We start from the raw sequence: 20,585 nt of genomic DNA, 5'->3' as shown, positions 1-20,585 counted from the left end.
TTCTGGCTCGTTGTGGTCCGGCAACCTATTAAGACGCTTTAAGTTAGTGTTCCCTTTATTTTGGCAGTTATCTGTAGGTTTGACACAGCCCTGCCTGGCTCTGTTTCTCCCTGCCCAAAAGGATTTAGTCACGGAAAACATTTTGGTCGGAGGCACTGGATGTTGGTTTGGGGGACTTTGGCTTGCAGTGTCTAAAAAAATATATTTTGTCAGCCTGAATGTGAGCTATGGGGGTGGGGACTATTGTCTGGATCTGGCACTTAAGAATGGGATGGTTCTATGTAGCCCCTTTTGGGGCACAGTGAGCTATTTTATCAAGTTATGAATATGATGTGTGATGACCTTTCAACATCAAAAGCCCATGTTATGACATTTTCTAGATTTGATCTATTCATCTGTCACCATTTTGTATGAGATGTATTAAATGACCTCATTGTTTGCAAATCAGGTGTCAAGACTTGGTTGGCCCAGTGGATTTCCTATTAGAAAGGTTAATAAAATTAAGATTATGGGATATATATATACACTGCTCAAAAAAATAAAGGGAACACTTAAACAACACAATGTAAATCCAAGTCAATCACAGTTCTGTGAAATCAAACTGTCCACTTAGGAAGCAACACTGATTGACAATACAGTTCACATGCTGTTGTGCAAATGGAATAGACAACAGGTGTAAATTATAGGCAATTAGCAAGACACCCCCAATAAAGGAGTGGTTCTGCAGGTGGTGACCACAGACCACTTCTCAGTTCCTATGCTTCCTGGCTGATGTTTTGGTCACTTTTGAATGCTGGCGGTGCTTTCACTCTAGTGGTAGCATGGGACGGAGTCTACAACCCACACAAGTGTCTCAGGTAGTGAAGCTCATCCAGGATGGCACATCAATGCGAGCTGTGGCAAGAAGGTTTGCTGTGTCTATCAGTGTAGTATCCAGAGCATGGAGGCTCTACCAGGAGACAGGCCAGTACATCAGGAGACGTGGAGGAGGCCGTAGGAGGGCAACAACCCAGCAGCAGGACCGCTACCTCCGCCTTTGTGCAAGGAGGAGCACTGCCAGAGCCCTGCAAAATGACCCCCAGCAGGCCACAAATGTGCATGTGACTGCTCAAACGGTCAGGAGAAACAGACTCCATAAGGGTGGTATGAGGGCCTGACGCCCACAGGTGGGGGTTGTGCTTACAGCCCAACACCGTGCAGGGTGTTTGGCATTTGCCAGAGAACACCAAGATTGGCAAATTTGCCACTGCTGCCCTGTGCTCTTCACAGATGAAAGCAGGTTCACACTGAGCACGTGACAAGAGTCTGGAGACGCCGTGGAGAACGTTCTGCTGCCTGAAACATCCTCCAGCATGACCGGTTTGGCGGTGGGTCCGTCATGGTGTGGGGTGGCATTTCTTTGGGGGGCCGCACAGTGTGACTTTGTTAGCACATTCAACTATGTAAAGAGAAAATATTTAATAAGAATATTTCATTCATTCAGATCTAGGATGTTATTTTAGTGTTCCCTTTATTTTTTGAGCAGTGTGTGTGTGTGTGTGTGTGTGTGACTGCAGGTGTGTGCTGTTTGATTCAGGGCTTATTTAGTATACACAAAGTAAATATTACCCTTTGCATTTTTTTCCAACAGGAATTTTAGTTTATTGAATGTCTTGGTACATCCAGTATTCTCTTCGCTGTTAAACGGGAAAGTTACGTGACATATTTATATCCAGCCCGTGCCAATATAACAGTAATTAGCTGTGGGATGCATCAAGGGAAGACCATTTATAATATATAACTTTCAATATAATTGTAATGTTCATTTTCCCAATTCTAGACACAGTGTAGATTTGCTAATCTTTACATCATGAACTGTTGTAATCAGTCTTTTGCAAGTGGAGGTGATTTGTAGATCAGATCATCTGAGCAGCACCTGGCGGAAGTCGACCCTCGAACAAGCACAACCTCTTTCCCTTAGCAGCAGAAAAGCGCCAACCACAGAATGACAATACCTTCTTTATAATTTCTCGACCAACCAAGGAAGTCTATGCTTCAGTGAACCCACCCCCGAAACCCCAGTCCAGTTGTGTTATGTGACGTCACACGATCTGCGGCCCATCGCCGACTCAGGGTTGGGTTTCCATTTTCGCAGCGAGCGAGTTTCGGGGAGCAACAATATGGAGCCGGAGATGGAGGACAAAACGTTGGAGCTGATGGTGAGTTTTGGATTGGATGATTACTTTCTGCCCCATAATATCGATGTCGGAGTGCGTAATATGGTATTAACACTCGAGTAGAACCGATCGAAACGATTTTGAACAAACGGGAGAGCCGAGATGACATACAAAATAGAATATGCCTAGCTAACATTAGCTAGTAGTACCATTCGCTACCTAGCGAGTAGAGGGAGGGCCCGATGTCTGATCTAACATTAACCCGTGGCTCATGTTTGTAATTATTCTAGGTAACACCATAATGATTTTGGAAATGATTGGGAAGTGAATGATTGTCATCCGAATGGTAGAGGTCGACAGGACGAGGAGTGAGTCTGCTAGTACGAGAAAGGGCCGGGAAGTGGCCCCGTCTTTAAATACTTACATGCTAACCAGTTAACTAGCAAAGGAACTAGCTAGGCGATTGGATCTCACTGCGTCGCCGCTGCGCCATTTGTACGACTCCAAGTTAGCCACAAGCTTTCCAGGTTAAACAAAGTTAGGTTTCCGATAAATGTGTACTGTTTCTTGAGCGCCAACCATTGGCTAACGATTTCTTGTTAGCCGACTAGGTACATAAACTACCCTGATTGTCAACCACGCACATAGATAAATATATGTATAGCTAACGTTAGCTAAAAGAGGCACTCCCCACTCTGTCCATTACTGAACACTAGAGTTTCTGTCATTGTGAATCAGTGGCGTTTCGAGATGCTTAGAGGAAGTGCTGACGTCAGCTTGCGTAATAAACAAGTAATTATGTTTGATATGTTCGAAGCAAACAGCTGGAGTTTTGTCTACATTTTCTGGGTAGGTAACGCAAGCTAACAAGTCAGTATGACAATCTCGTCAGGCAAAAAGGCCAGGTAGTCAGGTTAGCTATTCAGAAATGAACGTGATGTTAGATACAATTCTGATGGGTAACTATTATCGTGACGCTATTTTTGATTTAGCCATCCGTGGATAATGTCAGCCGATTATCTACTACAAAGGTGCATCTTGTTCCAGACGGTGTTCTCTGTTTTGTCACCTTAGCCAGTGACATATAGGCAAAGATTTGCTATCACATAATAGGTCACTGGCTGTCTTGCAAAGTAACGTTAGCATCCTAGTCCTATGCTTCTGTATTGGACAAAGCGTGCCAATCTAGGCTTGTGGCATATGGCACAATCACTTAATGTCGATACAGGCAGGAGTAATGTCAGCTAAATACAAATGGCTGCATGTGTTTAGGTTCAGTTGTAGATAATCTGTTGCCCCAAACAAACATACCCACATTCTCCTAGGAGGACACAAAGACGGATCACATTTAGACACAGCCGGGACTGTTTTAAATGGAATTATCATACCATCTGGTGTCGCCTCTCACAGCCAACCCTATAAGGTCTGATTTCTTTATCAGATTTCATGTCAATCTTCTGAATACATGTCAGATTGACATGGCTTTGCGGGTCTGAATAAGGGGCAGCTGTTGACAAGCCATGGATTCCTCCCTCCCTCTTCAAACCCAAGCCTCTGCTAATACCTAATGCATATCAATGTTGAACCCAGTCCCCCATGCTTAAACAATTAGCTTACTTTGACTGACTGTTTCTTCAGATGAGAAATGATGACAAGCCTGCTGGCATTGTAATTGGTCCCCCATGGTACATTGGATGTTGTACATTTTTGGCCAGAAGGTTTGGACTGGCTGTGTGTTCATGTTAATGAATAATGTCTCGTGATTTACCAATGGCCTCTCTCCCTCAGAACACCACTTTCATGGACTCCCAGACAGATGACCTCTCATCAAAGAAGATCATAGTGTTCAAGGTGAGGCAACAGACCCATGGGTCCACGGCCAGACAAGTCACCGATGCGTAATGATAGTATATTAGCCTTGTCCACCTCCAAAAAAACACATTTACAACCCGTTAGCGTATCTCCCCTTTATGTCTTCATAATTATCTTTAAGGTGTGCCTTGTGCCATCAATAGTGCCATCAATATTGACAATCTCGTTGTGGTTTCCAGTGGGCAGTGAAATGGTGTGTGTACTAATGCCAGACTATAGTGTCATCAAAAACCTTTCTCCGAGCACAACGTCATGGCAATTTGAAGAGGCAATCCACACACACCAAAGCCGGATTCATTATGTAAAGCCAGTTTCCCAGACATACAGTTGAGGTTGGAAGTTTACATACACTTAGGTTGGAGTCATTTTAAAACATTTTTCTACCACTCCACAAATTTCTTGTTATCAAACTATAGTTTTGGCAAGTCGGTTAGGACATCTGCTTTGCATGACACAAGTAATTTTTCCAACAATTGTTTACAGACAGATCATTTCACTTATAATTCACTGTAGCGCAATTCCAATGGGTCAAATGTTTACATACACGAAGTTGACTATTTCTTTAAACAGCTTGGAAAATTCCAGAAAATTATGTCATGGCCTGGTCTGATAGGTTAATTGACATTATTTGAGTCAATTGGAGGTGTACCTGTGGATGTATTTCAAGGCCTACCTTCAAACTCGGCGCCTCTGCTTGACATCATGGGAAAATCAAAAGAAATCAGCTAAGACAAGTCCAAGTCTGGTTCATCCTTGGGAGCAATTTCCAAACGCCTGAATGTTCCACGTTCATCTGTACAAACTATAGTACGCAAGTAATAACACTTTGGGACCACGCAGCCATCATACCGCTCAGGAAGGAAACGTGTTCTGTCTCCTAGAGGTGAACGTACTTTGGTGCTAAAAGTGCAAATCCCTCCCAGAACAACAGCAAAGGACCCTTTGAAGATGCTGGAGGAAACCGGTGTATAAGTATCTATATCCACAGTAAAATGAGTCCTATAACGACATAACCTGAAAGGCCGCTCCGCAAGGAAGAAGCCACCGCTCCAAAACCGCCATATAGCCAGACTACGGTTTGCAACTGCACATGGGGACAAAGATTTTACTTTTTGGAGAAATGTCCTCTGGTCTGATGAAACAAAACTTTTACTTTTTGCCATAGATGACCATTGTTATATTTAGAGAAAAAAGGGGGAGAATTGCAAGCCAAAGAACACCATCCCAACCGTGAAGCACGGGGGTGGCAGCATCATGTGTGGGGGTGCTTTGCTGCAGGGGGGACTGGTGCACTTCACAAAATAGATCGCATTGAGGCAGGAAAATTACGTGGATATATTGAAGCAACATCTCAAGACAACAGTCAGGAAGTTTAAGCTTGGTCGCAAATGGGTCTTCCAAATGGACAATGACCCCAAGCAGACTTCCAAAGTTGTGGCAAAATTGCTTAAGTACAGCAAAGTCAAGGTATTGAAGTGGCCATCACAAAGCCCTGACCTCAATCCCATTAGAAAATTTGTGGGTAGAACAGAAAAAGCTTGTGCGAGCAAGGAGGCCTACAAACCTGACTGTTACACCAGCTCTGTCAGGAGGAATGGGCCAAAATTCACCCAACTTATTGTGGGAAGCTTGCGGAAGGCTAACCAAAAGGTTTGACCCAAGTTAAACAATTTAAAGGCAATGCTACCAAATACTAATTGAGTGTATGTTAACTTCTGACACACTGGGAATGTGATGAAAGAATTCAAAGCTGAAATAAATAATTCTCTCTACTATTATTCTGACATTTTACGTTCTTAAAATAAAATAGTGATCCTAATTGACCTAAGACAGGGAATTTTTACTAGGATTAAAGATCAGGAGTTGTGAAACCTGAGTTTAAATGTATTTGGCTAAGGTGTATGTAAACTTCCGACTTCAACTGTATATTAATTCTAGTACTGGACTTAAAAAGAACACTCAATAGAGATTGTCTGGGAAACCGGCCCATAGAGTTCTGTACACTGACTAGCTTTATCAAGGCCCAAAGCCCGTCTCTCATTTGACAAGAGCTTCAGTTGACATGGATCTCAGAGTCCATACATTTTTACAGTACACACCACTGTGGACTGATGGTTTATAACCCTTCCATTTCTGTGTTCAGACTATCACCAATGGTCCGATGACGGGCTTAAGGAAGCGGCCATCGGAAGGGAACTATGAGAAGGAGAAGGACGTGTGCATCCAGCTGTTCGACCAGTGGTCTGAGGCTGACCAGGTGGAGTTTGTGGAACACCTGATTTCACGCATGTGCCACTATCAACACGGCCACATCAACTCCTACCTCAAACCCATGCTCCAAAGGGACTTTATCACTGCACTGCCAGGTATGGTTCACACTGCAGTTTGATATTACTTTAATAGCATGGCCTCGTCATGTGTTATATTAGGGGGGTGAATGCGAAAATGTTTAAACAAAATTGGGATCCTTAATGTTAAGAAATCACAAATGGAAAAATTGTTTTTTTAAATATTATTTTCAGACATTTTAAATCAGTGCAGCTGGCCAACCTGCTTTTTCTCTTTGCTAATGCTGTGATTGTGTGTTCAGGCTTCAGTCTGTTGCGTGTATAATATCCTTGTCTATTCGTTGATCATATGCCCTGCCAGCCAAGAAATGACAAAATGGAGCATGCCGTTGCGAGATGCAGCTTTTGAATGCCGATAGATGGGCCTAGTGCTCTGTTCTGACTCTGCCTGCCAAGTGGCCGTCCTGCCTGTACTGTGCCCCTCCCCTCTCTCTCCGTCCCTTGCTACCTCGCTATGAAAGATGCGTGTGTTTGATTAGTTGCCGTTCTTCCGAGAACAGTCTCGGTATAGCGGAAGATGTTTTCTTTTTACTAAACGCCTTGGTAAGTTACGGTATTTAACAAACCTTAAAGTGCTTTTTTTAGGAGTCAGTGGTCTGCGTGCAGGCAGGCTACGCGCAGGCAGCTCGAGGTTGTTTGATTGACAGTTATGGTCTCCTAGTGATGGATGTGAGTCCTGCTTCAGAAGCGTCATTCCTTTACAGAGAAAATCCCACTTCAGGGGCACTCAAACTATCTTTAGAGAAGGTTTCATGTCGGCATTTAAAAAGTCGTAGTGTACCCTTAGACAACCAAATATGTCATATCCGAGGCGCTTTCAACCATATGACCTTGGTCGATAAAACTTCATTGCCCGGCCATATGAAATAAGGCCATTACTCTGCATTTTGAATTGAAGTGGAATTTGGGCATTTTCTCTTCATTTTAACGGTAAACTGATACAAAAATGTCTGTTTTTAAACACAGAACTGTCCATTTGTCACATCTCTAAAATGAGTGCGCTTATACGGAATATACCACAACCAATAACTTCTACCTCGCCACCAGTAAATGCTCCAAAGGAAACTACTTTAGAGCTGTGTATATTGACTAGGAACCAAACTGAAGCTATTGAAACCGGTAGGGACCTACCTGAATTTGTCCAATAAACTCATTTACGTGGGCAAAACCTTTTCATTAGGCTAAACATTTTGCAATTGTTTGCTGCGGCATCTGACTAATGAACACACCCCAGGCTCAGTTCATCCACACATTCACAATTACATGAGTACTTCTACTCCTTGTGGTTCTAGCTCAGGGTCTGGACCACATAGCGGAGAACATCCTGTCCTTCCTGGACGCGCGCTCGCTGTGCTCGGCAGAGCTGGTGTGTAAGGAGTGGCAGAGGGTCATCTCGGAGGGCATGCTGTGGAAGAAACTCATAGAGCGTATGGTCCGTACAGACCCCCTCTGGAAAGGCCTGTCAGAGAGGCACCAGTGGTGAGTACAGACTGGGATCACCGGCCGGGCCACCCTGAATTGCAATGAGTTTCATTCAGATCACCAGTAGAATGGATCAATAACTGTTCTCAACAATCGACATAATAGAATGTATCCAAGCAACTTCACCTTAGGAAAAGACAATTGATGTTGTGGAGATGAATATATTTGGTCGTTTTAAAATAAATAAATAATTGTGAATGTGTTCTCTCTTCTAGGGAAAAGTACCTGTTCAAGAATCGAACGACAGAAGTCCCACCAAACTCCTACTACCGCTCCCTGTACCCCAAAATCATCCAGGACATAGAGGTGAGTGTTTCTGCTGCTCCCCTTGTCCCCTCCAACCTCCCTCTCTTCTCACTGATCTTTCCTGTGTTTCCCATTCACTAACCCCCCCCCCCCCGGCTCTCTTTAGACTATTGAGGCCAACTGGAGGTGTGGTCGGCACAATCTGCAGCGGATCCAGTGTCGCTCAGAGAACAGTAAGGGGGTTTACTGTCTGCAGTATGACGACGACAAGATCATCAGCGGCCTCAGAGACAACTCCATCAAGGTCGGCGTTCTTGTTTGATGTTGATTGAAGAGCGCGGGGGGGGGGGGTAATCTAATGTCTACTGGATATTTTGAATAAACGATTTCTAAATATGGAAATTGTATAACAAGAAAGCTTCTTGCAATGTGTCAATGCAACGCATAGTACATTTAGTTTGATAAATATGATTTTTGTGTGAATTTCTCCCTCTGTTTCTGTGCAGATCTGGGACAAGCAGTCTCTGGAGTGTCTGAAGATCTTGACTGGTCATACAGGCTCAGTGTTGTGTCTGCAGTATGATGAGAGGGTCATCGTCACCGGGTCCTCAGACTCCACCGTCAGGTCAGCAACTCCTCTCCCGCTCTGCCCTCTTACCCATGCTCCAGGAAGCTCCACAGCTTATTTAATTCGAGAGGCATGTGGTATGTTGTGTTTGACAGATGTTGATGATCCCTCTCTCGGTGTCTCAGGGTGTGGGATGTGAACACTGGGGAGGTGCTGAACACTCTGATCCACCACAACGAGGCGGTTCTCCACTTGCGGTTCTGTAACGGTCTGATGGTGACGTGCTCGAAGGACCGTTCCATCGCCGTGTGGGACATGGCCTCGCCCACAGACATCAGTCTGCGCCGCGTGCTGGTCGGCCATAGAGCAGCGGTCAACGTGGTGGACTTTGACGACAAGTACATCGTGTCAGCGTCCGGTGACCGTACCATCAAGGCAAGTTTTCCCCGATGACCTAAGTTCAACTCACGAGCATATTTTCTAGTACTTTTGCAGTGGCACAAGACTTACTCACTTAGATCCCACTAGGGCCAAAGAAGACTAAGGCCGCAGCACCCTCTGCCACTACAGTCTTTTTGCTGTAGCTTGGGTCCCGTCCCATGAGAGATCCAGCTCAGCCACCAGTCTGTCACCATGTTGTCTTTGGTCTGCCTTCCTTGTATTTTCCAGAGTAACTTTTTAGGGATCCTTTCTTGAGACATTCTTAGCATGTCCAACACACTGGATCCTGTGCATCGTGATCTTAAAAGTCTTAATTATAAAAAATAAAAGTGTTTCCTTATTTGCTGTAGAGATCTTCTGCCTGTGGATGTTGCCGATCTTGCAAAGACAACCATTTGGCATCAACTTGGTTCATGTCTGTCTGAATGATACTTCAGCACACTGAACCCCACAAAAGGAATGACTATACATTGCTTTAGCAGAATCTACTGAATGCTCAATCAGCTGAATGCTCAATCAGCGTTATTCACCCGGGCTTTGATTTCTTGGCTAGTGTGTGTGTGTGTGTGTGTATGTGTGTTTATCTTCCTGTGAGCTAGAATGATAAATGAGTGGCTTCAGTTCTCTCCCCCTGCTCTGCATGACCATGGTGGTTTTAATCAAAAGCTAGTTATCTTCCCCATCACTGCTTGTCATTGTTCATTCACAGTATATACTTGAAATGCAAAATACAAGCCAGCCACACCTATCAAGTGTCCCCTACCCAAACCTACCAAATCCTCTCATTCTGGTTGTGCAACGTGTCCAGTAGAGGGCAGCATAGAGCTTGAGTTAGCCCAGAGTGTGAGGCCTGCTGTGGGAAGCACTGACTGAACCCAGAGTCCAGAGCTGACGTCTTGTCTCTTCCTGGGGTTAAACTGTGGCCCTGCATGTCTGTCTCGTCTCAGCCCCAACCCCAGTCTCATCCCCAGCTCCCCAGTACCTCCCCGTATTCCAGACGGTGGATTTGTGGGCAGCCAGGATTCCAGGAACAAAGAGACCCTGGCTAGCCCACCCATCGCCCTGGGAGACGGGCCAAGGCATTCCGTACCGAGCCGTCTCCCGCACACTACGCCCCAGCTCTCTGAAAACATTCCCCAAGTAATAAGGGAGGGACGGCAGACTGCAATATCTGTGTTTGGGAGGGGGAGTGTTACTTGACACCCCTAAATGTGTATCACTGTTATACCTTTGTGTTTACATTCATGTTTTCATGCAGCTGCACAGTGTCACCCTCTGACACGTGTGTGTGTGTGAAGACAGAGGTACCGCTGGATTATAGCTCTGGCTGCAGACTGTTCTCAGCAGCTTCATTGTCCGGTCTAGTACAGAAGCATTCTAATGAAAGAAAACAGGAAGGAAGAGATTTCAAAAGTAACAACTGTTAGTGTTGACATGAAGGATTATTTAGGCTAAATGCCTCTTCTTTTTTTGTGTTGACCTCTGGGTGGTGTGTGTTTTTGTCTTGGCGCCCCTCCAGGTGTGGAGCACCAGCACGTGCGAGTTTGTACGTACGCTGAATGGCCATAAGAGAGGCATTGCCTGTCTGCAGTACAGAGACCGACTAGTGGTCAGTGGCTCCTCGGACAACACTATCCGGTGAGTGTGTGTTTGAGGGTGGAATATTCATCTGGGTGTTTCTTACTGGTCTATATTTATAGAATCTGTAACCGGGAGATGGAACGTGCTTTGTCATGATGTTACTAAACTAACGCGGATTCTCTCTCCTCAGGTTGTGGGATATTGAGTGCGGGGCATGTTTGCGGGTATTGGAAGGCCATGAGGAGTTGGTCCGTTGCATTCGCTTCGACAACAAAAGGATCGTTAGCGGAGCCTACGATGGGTAAGGGAGGGTTCATCTCACGGTGGCTGAGCTGATCTCTCACTACTAATGGAGATCTGACTGTTAATGGCTTTATTCCCTCACTCTAATCCTGCACTTGACCTCTGTTAATCCTTGTTATTCTGTCACTGCTGATCTCAGACTCCTGATTCCCCCCAATCCTGGCCTCGGCCTGTTAATCAGAGTGAATTTGTTAGGCTGCTAGTCAAACTTTTATAGGCCGGAGTATGAGGTCCTCCAGCGTATCCACTGACGAGACTTGAATACTGTTTCCATTATGATGTTAAGAGGGTGTGTGCGCCTGTGCTGTTCCTTTGTAGTAAAATCAAAGTATGGGACTTACAAGCTGCTCTGGACCCTCGTGCCCCTGCCAGCACCCTCTGTCTGCGCACACTGGTGGTGAGTTTAGCTTGGTTCTAGAGCATGATGGTGGAGATGATGGTTATTGTAAAGGATACTGATGAATTTGACGGTCTTTCAGGAGCACTCTGGGCGTGTATTCCGGCTACAGTTTGATGAATTCCAGATCATCAGCAGTTCCCATGACGACACTATCCTCATCTGGGACTTCCTGAACGTGTCGACCAATGGACAGACTGAGGGCAGGTCGCCCTCTCGCACGTATACATACATCTCCAGATAGCAGGTACACACGACTCTCACACACTGTCAGGAGTATGCGCCTGCATACACTCACCAGAACTTACACACAATAGGAATAAATACAACAAACTAAAGTGATATTTTTAATGAACAAGATGCTCTGATTCAAATTGTGTGGCTTTTCGGTAGTTAAGATAAGTAAGCAAGCACACGTCTATATTTTGCAGGCCAGATTCATACAAAAACAAATATTTGATTCATCAGCCCCCCACACACACACACTTTTCCTACAGGCAAATAAATGAAGTGACACCCGTACAGGATCAATAGTGGAAGTAGGATTGCGATGCAAGACTGTGCATATGGGTGGGCTTCAGTTGACCTGAAATTGCTGTTTACTTTCTGCATTGCCGACTCTATCTTTAAGCCTCCCACCCTTTTTCTTTTAACTCTACCAAAGGGTGGGGTATGCACTGCAGCTCATTTACAACTCCAACTTCATTCTTTGCTTGGAGGTGGGACTCCTGACCTAAATTGAACACATCTACAGGATTACTTGCTGAGTGTGTCTTTCTCTCTGCATGGCAGGCTCGGTGGAATGTGATGTGTGTGTGCGGGGACAGTCCTAATGGCCAAGTCAATGTGCCAGGGTCAGAGGTCACTTTCCACTCCATCCTTGCTGCATCATCTCTGTCCTCCTCCTGGTGTTCGTGTGGAGGGGTCGTCCCGCCCTCATCGGGCCTTCGGTGCTCAAACACATTGCCCCTTACACCCCCCCCCCCCCCCCAACCAAATCGCACACAAAGCGGAGTCTACTAGGTCACACTCTAAGGCCCAACTCTTCTTACTCTGGTCACCCAAGACCGAGTACAGACATGGACATGAAGGAATCTGAACTGAATGGCTGGAGGAACTGAGAAAGAGGATTGGAAACGGCCTGTTAAAGATGCCCTGGGGAGGAAAGGAAGGAAGGAAGGAGGCAGGGCCGGGGCTCAACTCAGCGGGGCTCTTCATCCAGACTGAGTGACAGATGCCTCAGGCCCGCCCCTTTGGGCACCAAGGACATATCTATCTTGTTATTTTCTCATTTTGTTTGGTAAAAAAAAAATTGTGGAAGAGCTGTTTTTTTTTGTTTTCCTCTCCCCTGAAGACAGTACTGCATGGATAAGTGATGGGACAAGTGTGCTAGTGACCTATTTAAGTTTTTCTATATATTTTTTATTTTTGACCCAATTAATTTAGTTTGTTTGTACTAAGAATTTTTCTTCTCTCCAAACCCCTCTCAAATTCACCCCCTCTCATCCTTAGTTCTCTACCCTGCGTTAGTCTTTCACTTACTCTCTCTCTGTCCTGCCCCCCCCCCCCCCCCTCTTGCTGCCTGTCTAGGTTCTGAATGACCCCTTACTGAGCTGAAATTAGTTGTAAACAGAATTGTCTTGTCTAAAATGGTGTTGTATATTGAAAAGATTTTTTTAAAGGGAAAAAAAACATGAATAAGAATAAAGTACTTGAATGTGAAGGAGTGTAAACCAGAGTGTGAGTAATGTACTTGTTCAGTATCATGCATCTATGCCATCGGTACTGTATGTACAGACTAAACCACCACTCATTTGAAGTGAACCTCCCATTGCTAGTCTATTAAATATAATCTTGATATAGAGAGGGAGGCCTGGTCTGAAAATGACCAGCAGGACGTGTTGTGTGTTTCACATTTTTTTGGTTTAATGAGTGTGGCTCTGGAAATTGGCAAGAAACTAGAGAATTTAGGATATATTATTAACTCCGAATTAGTGTGTGTAGTGTATCGAGGGGAGGATCAAAGTCCGTCTGCAGACGGAATGCTGGTACCCAGAAAGGGTGATCAGGAATGCAGTAATGCACTGGAACCCACATTCCTCCACACACACGTCCAGCCCATTCTCTGCCTCGCACATTCTCTGAAGAAAATGTTTCATGGTGTTGGGCAGTGAGAAACTACCTCCTGCCCCGCCCTCCTCCGTACTAGTGCCCACGTGTCTGAGCTGTGCAGGCTGCCTGCCTGGGAAAGACATCCCAGCTGCAGGAAATGACATGGTGGAGTGTGGCTGAGGCCTTGATCCAGTTATGAAAGGGCTGTACTCCTCACAACTAGATACATTCAGATATGTTCGTGTAGATATTCCCTGCATGTTATTTGGCTAATTTTCACATTCAGTTTTCAACATGTATTGGCAGCTGCATTCCATTGAGAAGGTCACTAAAGGCTCAGCTTGTTTTCCAAGGGATAAATCAGTGGACTGTGGTTTGGCACATGTTCTGTGCAGATGCTCCCATTTCCAGTGACCACTAGATGGCACTTGTACTTTTTTTTTAATGGAACTTCAATGACCAAGAGTATGGTGCCTGCAATGTCAAGGTTAGGTTATGAGTCATTTCCTGTATGGTCCACAAACACTGAGTATTTACATTTCTTTGAGAGAAACAATTGTGGATTAGCATATTGATAATGAGTATCACACAATATCGCAAACCGGTAACATTTTAGGACCATATGTTTGTATTCTGTTTGGCAATACCATTGGTCTAAAACGGCTATCATACCATCAAGTTAAATAAATAATTGTAATAACAATGGTAATAAAATGCATATAGTTTCAACAATTCTTAAATATTTCCATACGAGACAGACTGAAGATCGTGTACTATCTTATACTATGTTACAGCAGCTTTCTGTATTAGTGAAAAGGCAGGAACAGTAGCTCCTAAGTCGTATGAAGACAAAACATACAAATAATGCATTGAGAAACCTTGACTGTCCCTCTGTGTTGGGTACACGCTACAGTCGCCTTTGGTGGTTCGGGTGTTTGATACTGAACAGTTGACCAGTTGTCTTTGGGATGTTGAAAACACGGATATTCGCTATTGAACGCTATGGTTCAGTCGTCTTTTGTAGCTCAACTTTAGTGCCTCTGGAAACAAACACTGAGTATAGCTGTCTTCTGTGGCCTAACTAGAATGGTTGGCACTGTACATTGTAATTCAACAGTCTTAGAGACAACACTGTCTCTGGAATGGGGAGGAAAAGGGCAAGGACAACATCTTCCCTGATGTGGTCAGATTGTTTAGCTCCAAGTCTTTAGATGCACATATTGTACTATGCACCACTTACTTAGGTCTTTACCTGGGTTCAGCCCAGCAAACTCCTTACATTCAATTCACACGGGAGGACAGTTGTTGAGTCATTTGGGTATGTTGTGTGGCATTGACTATGTAGGTGCTGTAGTTGCTGTGGGTCGGGTCCCTCTCACTTTCTTGCTTCTCTTGCTGACCGTGGTGAAGCGGAAGGGCTGCAGGTCGGGCTGCTCCCCGGGGGGCAGGCGCTTCATGAAGTGAACGTCCTGCTGGTTGGGCAGTGTCTGAGGGCCTCTCCTGGGGCGCCCCCTCTTGGTGAAGCCCACGTACCAGCCCGTATAGCGTGCTGACATCAGAGCTGTATAGTGGTTCTCCAACACCATCTCAACGAAGACACAGTCTGCACTGCGATTACTAGCCTTCTGGAATACACACACATATATATGATCATTTCCAGTGTCTGACTTGGACTGAAATATGTGCCGGCACTCATTTTGGCTGCCAAAACTATATTTAGGTGCAGGGGTTCAACAATACTTTTGAGCTAATATTCTATAAAAGGAACAGGAGCTCAAGCAGTAGACATGTTGAGGGGCCGGTACTCCGCTCCAGCAAGCTCCTGCCCAAGTCAAGCACTGGTAGTGTCAATATGAGATGCAAAGTGAATAACTCCAGGTTGTTTAAATGTATACATTAAAAGGAACGTGCAGCAAGAGTCAGAATTAGAATGGTATTTGTCTCACCTTCCCCACCAGCTTGCCTCGATGGTTCATGCACAGGTAGAAGTTGGTCTCTTTACCACGGATTCTCACCTGACTTCCAAAAGTATCAGCCTCCACAACAAGCTGGGCTTGGAAAGAGACAGAGGCACACAAATACAGACTGTAAGAGCCCACATGACAAAATGCTATAGTATGGCATGAATACTGTAGTATTACTATATTTATGTACTGTAGTATTCACTGAAGTGTTTTTGTGGACTTTAATGTAGTATACACTGTAGTGTTTTTGTAGACATTACTGTAGTATTTACTGTAGTATGCACATTATAGTGTGTTTGTTGTGTTGTCTTTGACACAGAAGTGGGGGCTTTCTCCTTGAGGAAACTTGCTGGATAAATACTAAAATAGTCATACACTGTCGGTAAGACTGGAGTATGAATGGATAGTTCAAAGCTTCTGCTCTTTTCTATAACCTGTAGGGAACACAATATATGGTATATACTTGACATGTAGGTGTCTCACTTGTGAGTGGCACAAATTGGAATATGTGGGAGGGGAATGGGTGGAGTATATGCAAATAAAATACTGTAGTACTACTATTGTTAAAAAACTGCAGTATTTTTGCAGACACTAGTGTTTTTGTGGATATTACTGTAGTATTTACTACATTGTTTTTTGTGGATAATCCTGCAGTATTTACAATAGTATTCTACAGTATACTATACAATTCTATACTAAGCATTACTAAGTTCCACGAAATGGGTGTCTTTTGGATACATGCAAACTTTTAAGAAATTAAATATATTTTAGCCTACGGAAAAATACTTTTTCTACATCTCAGGCATTAAAATCCTATGAACTAAGAGCATTTTATCTGCACTTGAACCACAATGTCAACCCTGTTACAGACACTTATGTAACTGCCTAACTAATATTTATTAAACTCATCTTTGAGATAAATCTAATAATTTCTCATTGATCTAGTATCCCTTGTACAAATGAATTCACATATAATATCAACCTGATAAAGTTACCATTGGGCCTCTAACAGGGTTGACGATAACAGGTTTTAGGTGAAGATTGGCCATTACTCCCCATGTGGTGAAGAGCATGATGAAAGATAAATCAAATTCAAGTTTCCCTAACGTGAATTGAGTTTACAGGGTTGATGTGTTAAGCTCGACCATCTCAGTCAAAGATGATAAAACAATTATAAATAGACCAAAAAGAGAGAGAAGACTTCCTTCCTTTTCCACCATGCTGTTCAGAAGACCCAAATGATGTCACCTGCTGTGAATAATTTAACTTGGTGGAATGGTCCATTATTTTAAAGGGGTAAATTGTTTGCATAACAGGGTTGACCTTAACATGAGGGACAGATGTAAATGCGTCACTAATATTATGAATATAAATAATAATATTCAGAAATGACTTTGTCAAAGCAGAAAAATAACTAGGCATTTAGAATGATGGTGAAACGCGGATACATTTTCGGGATTAAGGGGGTTGAAATTGTCCTAGAAGTGACACAGGGTTGACGAAGGGACGTGTCAAAATACTGGATTTTGGCACTTTAGAAAGCCTTTATTCATATTAAAGATGTACTTTATTCTCTATTTGGTCTATATTAAACTACACTTCATTGAATATAACAGGCTTTTTCAAATTAAATATTGGTGCATAATTTCTACGTCCATGAAAAGGCACCCTTTTCGTGGAATGACCCACACATGATTGAGGGACACTTCAGTGTGTACTATAGTATTTTACATTATACTACAGAATTATATAGTAAGCACTACATAATCGAGGGCTACTACCGTATGTAGTATAGTATACTACAACATTATATGGTAAGTTCTATATGTGTTTGAGGGATATTACAGTGTGAAATATAGTATTCTACAGTATACTACGAAATTACATAGTAAGTACTACACATGATCGAGGGATACTACAGTGTGGAGTATAGGATTCTACAGTATACTACAGTTTACTACAGAAAGTACTGTAGTATTATATAGTAAACTGTAATATTTTGTCATGTGGGAAAGGGCATAGATATTGAGCACATAGGACGGGATGGGGGGATTGTTACATGCAATTAGTTCATAGATGTAGCCACAATACAGAGGTCAAACCAAATCAATAACATTAGTCTCCCTCTCACTACCCAAACCCCCCTCCATCCCCCTACAACAAAGCAACATAGCAGGGGAAATGGGAAATCGATGACCTTATTGATATCGGGACTGAGTCTACCACACAGAAACCGCTGCGCCATCTTTCTATTTCTCTCTGTGTGTCATAGGCTCGTCTGGCCGGTTGCTACTTCATGATTTTGAGGGCCATGTACTGTAGGTATGATAACATAGAGGAAATGATTGCTTGTTGATTCTGATTTGTATTGGAGTGGTCTGTATATTGTAGGAAGTAGTAGTACTATATCTTACCATATTTATCCCCATCGTCTCCCTTGGCACTGATTCTCCTCCCCATCACCTGCACGTGTTTGCCACTTGTCCTGCTGTACAGCTGGTACACTCTGTGCTGCCGGCGACTCATGGCGTCTCGACCCCGTGTCTGATTCTCCACGTATACGCTGAAATTAACATGGTCATGCGCTAAGACCTGTGCCACCACAAAACAGACAGGCATGTGGTTAGAATGAGAGACTTTATTCAGAATGGAATATTAGAAAACATAATGGATACAATTGTATACACACATTTACCTGCAGGGGGCTGCAGACCACCAGTAAAGCCTGGACAGATCTGAGAGAAGGGGAGAATGGATCTGCATTGAGATTACATGTGGTATTGTTGCATCCCAAAATAATACAAAAGCAGTCTGTCTGCCACACTCCTGCCTCTTTTCTGTCTCCACCACCAATTTTAAACCCGTCTCTATGCCTCCAAAAAAGGTCATTTCTAGATAAAACCATCACAGCAACAGACAGTGGCCATGCTGTCTCTCTCTAGGGACAGCTGCTGAGCTCAGCTCATATCTATGATGAGCTAATAGGATATCAATATTCACTAATCCGTCCAGCCATCTATCTAAGCACTTCAATCTCTTATCGCTCCCTGTATAAATACAGCACACACAGCACATGCATAGATACATAGATTACAGCACACAAATAAAGCTGACCTCCATCTTAAATAAAGAGGGGGAAGAGCAGGAGAAACATTAGCAGACACGTTAGCAGTAGAGAGTGTTCTTTCATATCTTCCTGTACCCCCTGGCCTTGTGCTCATTAGGGGACCCCATACCCCCTGTGCTGTCCAGATGTAGGGATGCCTGGAACGCAGCCTACAGCTGGCCCAAAGCACACACAGATGTCTGGGCTCCAATGCTACTTTTGTTCTACTTCTGTGTTACCTCAGATGAAACCTCTGTAAAAATCTGACCAAGTGGAGAGTAATTTTGAGAGATACAAGGGGGTGACAGGGACACTTTAAAGGTAAATTTGTCATTGTAAATGTAAGATTCGTTAACGAGTCTGGCAGAATTGTTTTAGGTTTGGTTAAAGTGGATTGATGCCCTAATTTGGGGAAGAGCTAATTGCTGATAATCCCCTTCACGAATCACATGATCCTGTTGAACACAGACACTCATCAAAGACACCAATAAGGCACAGTCGTACTGTACATCCACTCATTCATTCATAACCCGTTAGCAGACCTTCTGCCAGTGACAAATGTCTGGTCTTTCAGTCTGGGGAGAATGAAAAGAGGTGTCTGGGTCATGGGACATGGTTGAGTGGCCAGAGGAGCAATATGCTACCATGTGGAACAGCCTCAGAGGAATTGTACTGATAACAAAATAAAAGATTCCACCACCACTTGGTATTGGAAAAACAGATGGCGTTTCTATTTCAGTTAGCTGTTCAGAAAATAGTTTTTCATTATTACAATGGGTAAAGGAGAACATGCACCCTATATGATGGTGTACGAAACACCACACCTGCTGTGCTGGACTGATGGTCAGAGCATGCATGAAGAGAAACATGTGCGCTGACACACACACACAATACCTCCATTCATTTCTCTCCAGAAAACCGTAGGTTGCGCATCAAGGGTTACTGCACATTTAACTTACAACATGACTAGTGTAGAGAGGAGGGAACTCATCTCTCGTCCCGCGCAGCTACCCGGCCAGCAAAAGTCAGGCACCGTTACCGAGGATCTCTAGCTGGTGCTGTCTGTAATCCGTTCGTTTGAGAAGGGTTTGGGGGACTGCAACAACTCCTGCGGTAATTCCTGCGGGCATCAGCAGAGCATGCCGAGCACATCGGTTAGAATGCTGGCGGAGGGGAATGGGTTTGCTCTGCAAAAATGGTATCATGTAGCCAAAACTTGAGCGAATGCGCGCTGGGTATGTCCAGTTTGTTCAATTCTCTGAAATCATGACAGGTGTTTGGCGAAATAGGATTTTTCGCAGGTTTGCCTCCTTTAAAAAAAACTTAGTATGTTTCTACAGCTATGCCTACAATGCTTCTATGAGAAAATTGTAAAATAGGCTTATTTTACACGCAGAACTCAGTTGCACTTGTATTGCCATTGTCCATTAGTTCCCATTGTCTTATTTTCTTTCTTCTGTATATCACTTTTCTTTGTCCGACAATCTATGTTAATTTGTCACGTATAGTCGTTCAGAAAAACAGCAATTCCTAGTATCACGGAAAGTCTATTCGGGGAGTGAGAGCGGGGCATGAGAGGAGTAGTGGCGGGGAAGGGGAGGCGGCACACGGCCGGTGTAATCCCAGTGATGATATAGGTGTGTCCCGCGGGAGACGAGACCACTTGGCAGGACAGAGGCGAAGGCGGAGTAGAAAGGGGAACAGATTACAGAAAACGTCAGTCATAGCAATACCTAGTAAATCGAGCAATGGCAATGCGACTTTCAGAGAACCCAGTGAGTTAGCAGACACCGAGGAAAATTAAAAGTGGTTCAGACATCTAGACTGGTCACATAGACTAGACATAACATAGTGAACATAAATCTGGGACACTGGGAATAGTATAATATGTTATATTTGGTATGGTTATATAAGTAAACACAAACCTGGGACGCTCAAATTAGTATGATATGTTACGTTTAGTATTGTATGTATTAATTTTAAAGATTCAAATTACAATTCATATGATA

General features: G+C 43.9%; 2 protein-coding genes across 3 annotated transcripts; one reads left to right on the top strand and one right to left on the bottom strand.

Annotated features, from left to right (window-relative positions):
* Nucleotides 1-2,007: 2,007 nt before the first annotated feature.
* LOC124008249 (F-box and WD repeat domain-containing 11-B-like) lies at nt 2,008-13,117 on the top strand. The gene is made up of 13 exons (XM_046319393.1): nt 2,008-2,198; nt 3,945-4,007; nt 6,172-6,394; nt 7,669-7,855; nt 8,074-8,164; nt 8,271-8,408; nt 8,611-8,729; nt 8,858-9,107; nt 10,633-10,751; nt 10,885-10,995; nt 11,316-11,394; nt 11,477-11,641; nt 12,187-13,117. Exons 1-12 carry the CDS (start codon nt 2,160-2,162, stop codon nt 11,636-11,638), a joined length of 1,581 nt encoding a protein of 526 aa, XP_046175349.1. The 5' UTR covers nt 2,008-2,159; the 3' UTR covers nt 11,639-11,641; nt 12,187-13,117.
* A 129-nt stretch (nt 13,118-13,246) lies between these two features.
* On the bottom strand, nt 13,247-20,248 carry LOC124008264 (fibroblast growth factor 18-like). Of its 2 annotated transcripts, none has more exons than XM_046319418.1 (5): nt 19,536-20,248; nt 18,160-18,205; nt 17,885-18,062; nt 15,453-15,559; nt 13,247-15,131 (listed from the first exon to the last, which is right to left on the bottom strand). In XM_046319418.1, the coding sequence occupies exons 1-5, from the start codon at nt 19,565-19,567 to the stop codon at nt 14,844-14,846; spliced, it is 651 nt and encodes a 216-aa protein (XP_046175374.1). In that variant the 5' UTR covers nt 19,568-20,248; the 3' UTR covers nt 13,247-14,843. The 2 variants fall into 2 exon arrangements, with proteins under 2 accessions (XP_046175374.1, XP_046175381.1); XM_046319425.1 differs by having other exon boundaries at nt 18,166-18,205; nt 19,536-20,247.
* Nucleotides 20,249-20,585: the final 337 nt, after the last annotated feature.

The sequence above is a fragment of the Oncorhynchus gorbuscha genome, linkage group LG02, assembly GCF_021184085.1.
Source record: "Oncorhynchus gorbuscha isolate QuinsamMale2020 ecotype Even-year linkage group LG02, OgorEven_v1.0, whole genome shotgun sequence".
NCBI classification, from domain to species: domain Eukaryota; kingdom Metazoa; phylum Chordata; class Actinopteri; order Salmoniformes; family Salmonidae; genus Oncorhynchus; species Oncorhynchus gorbuscha.
This window is presented reverse-complemented; position numbering and strand designations above follow the sequence as displayed.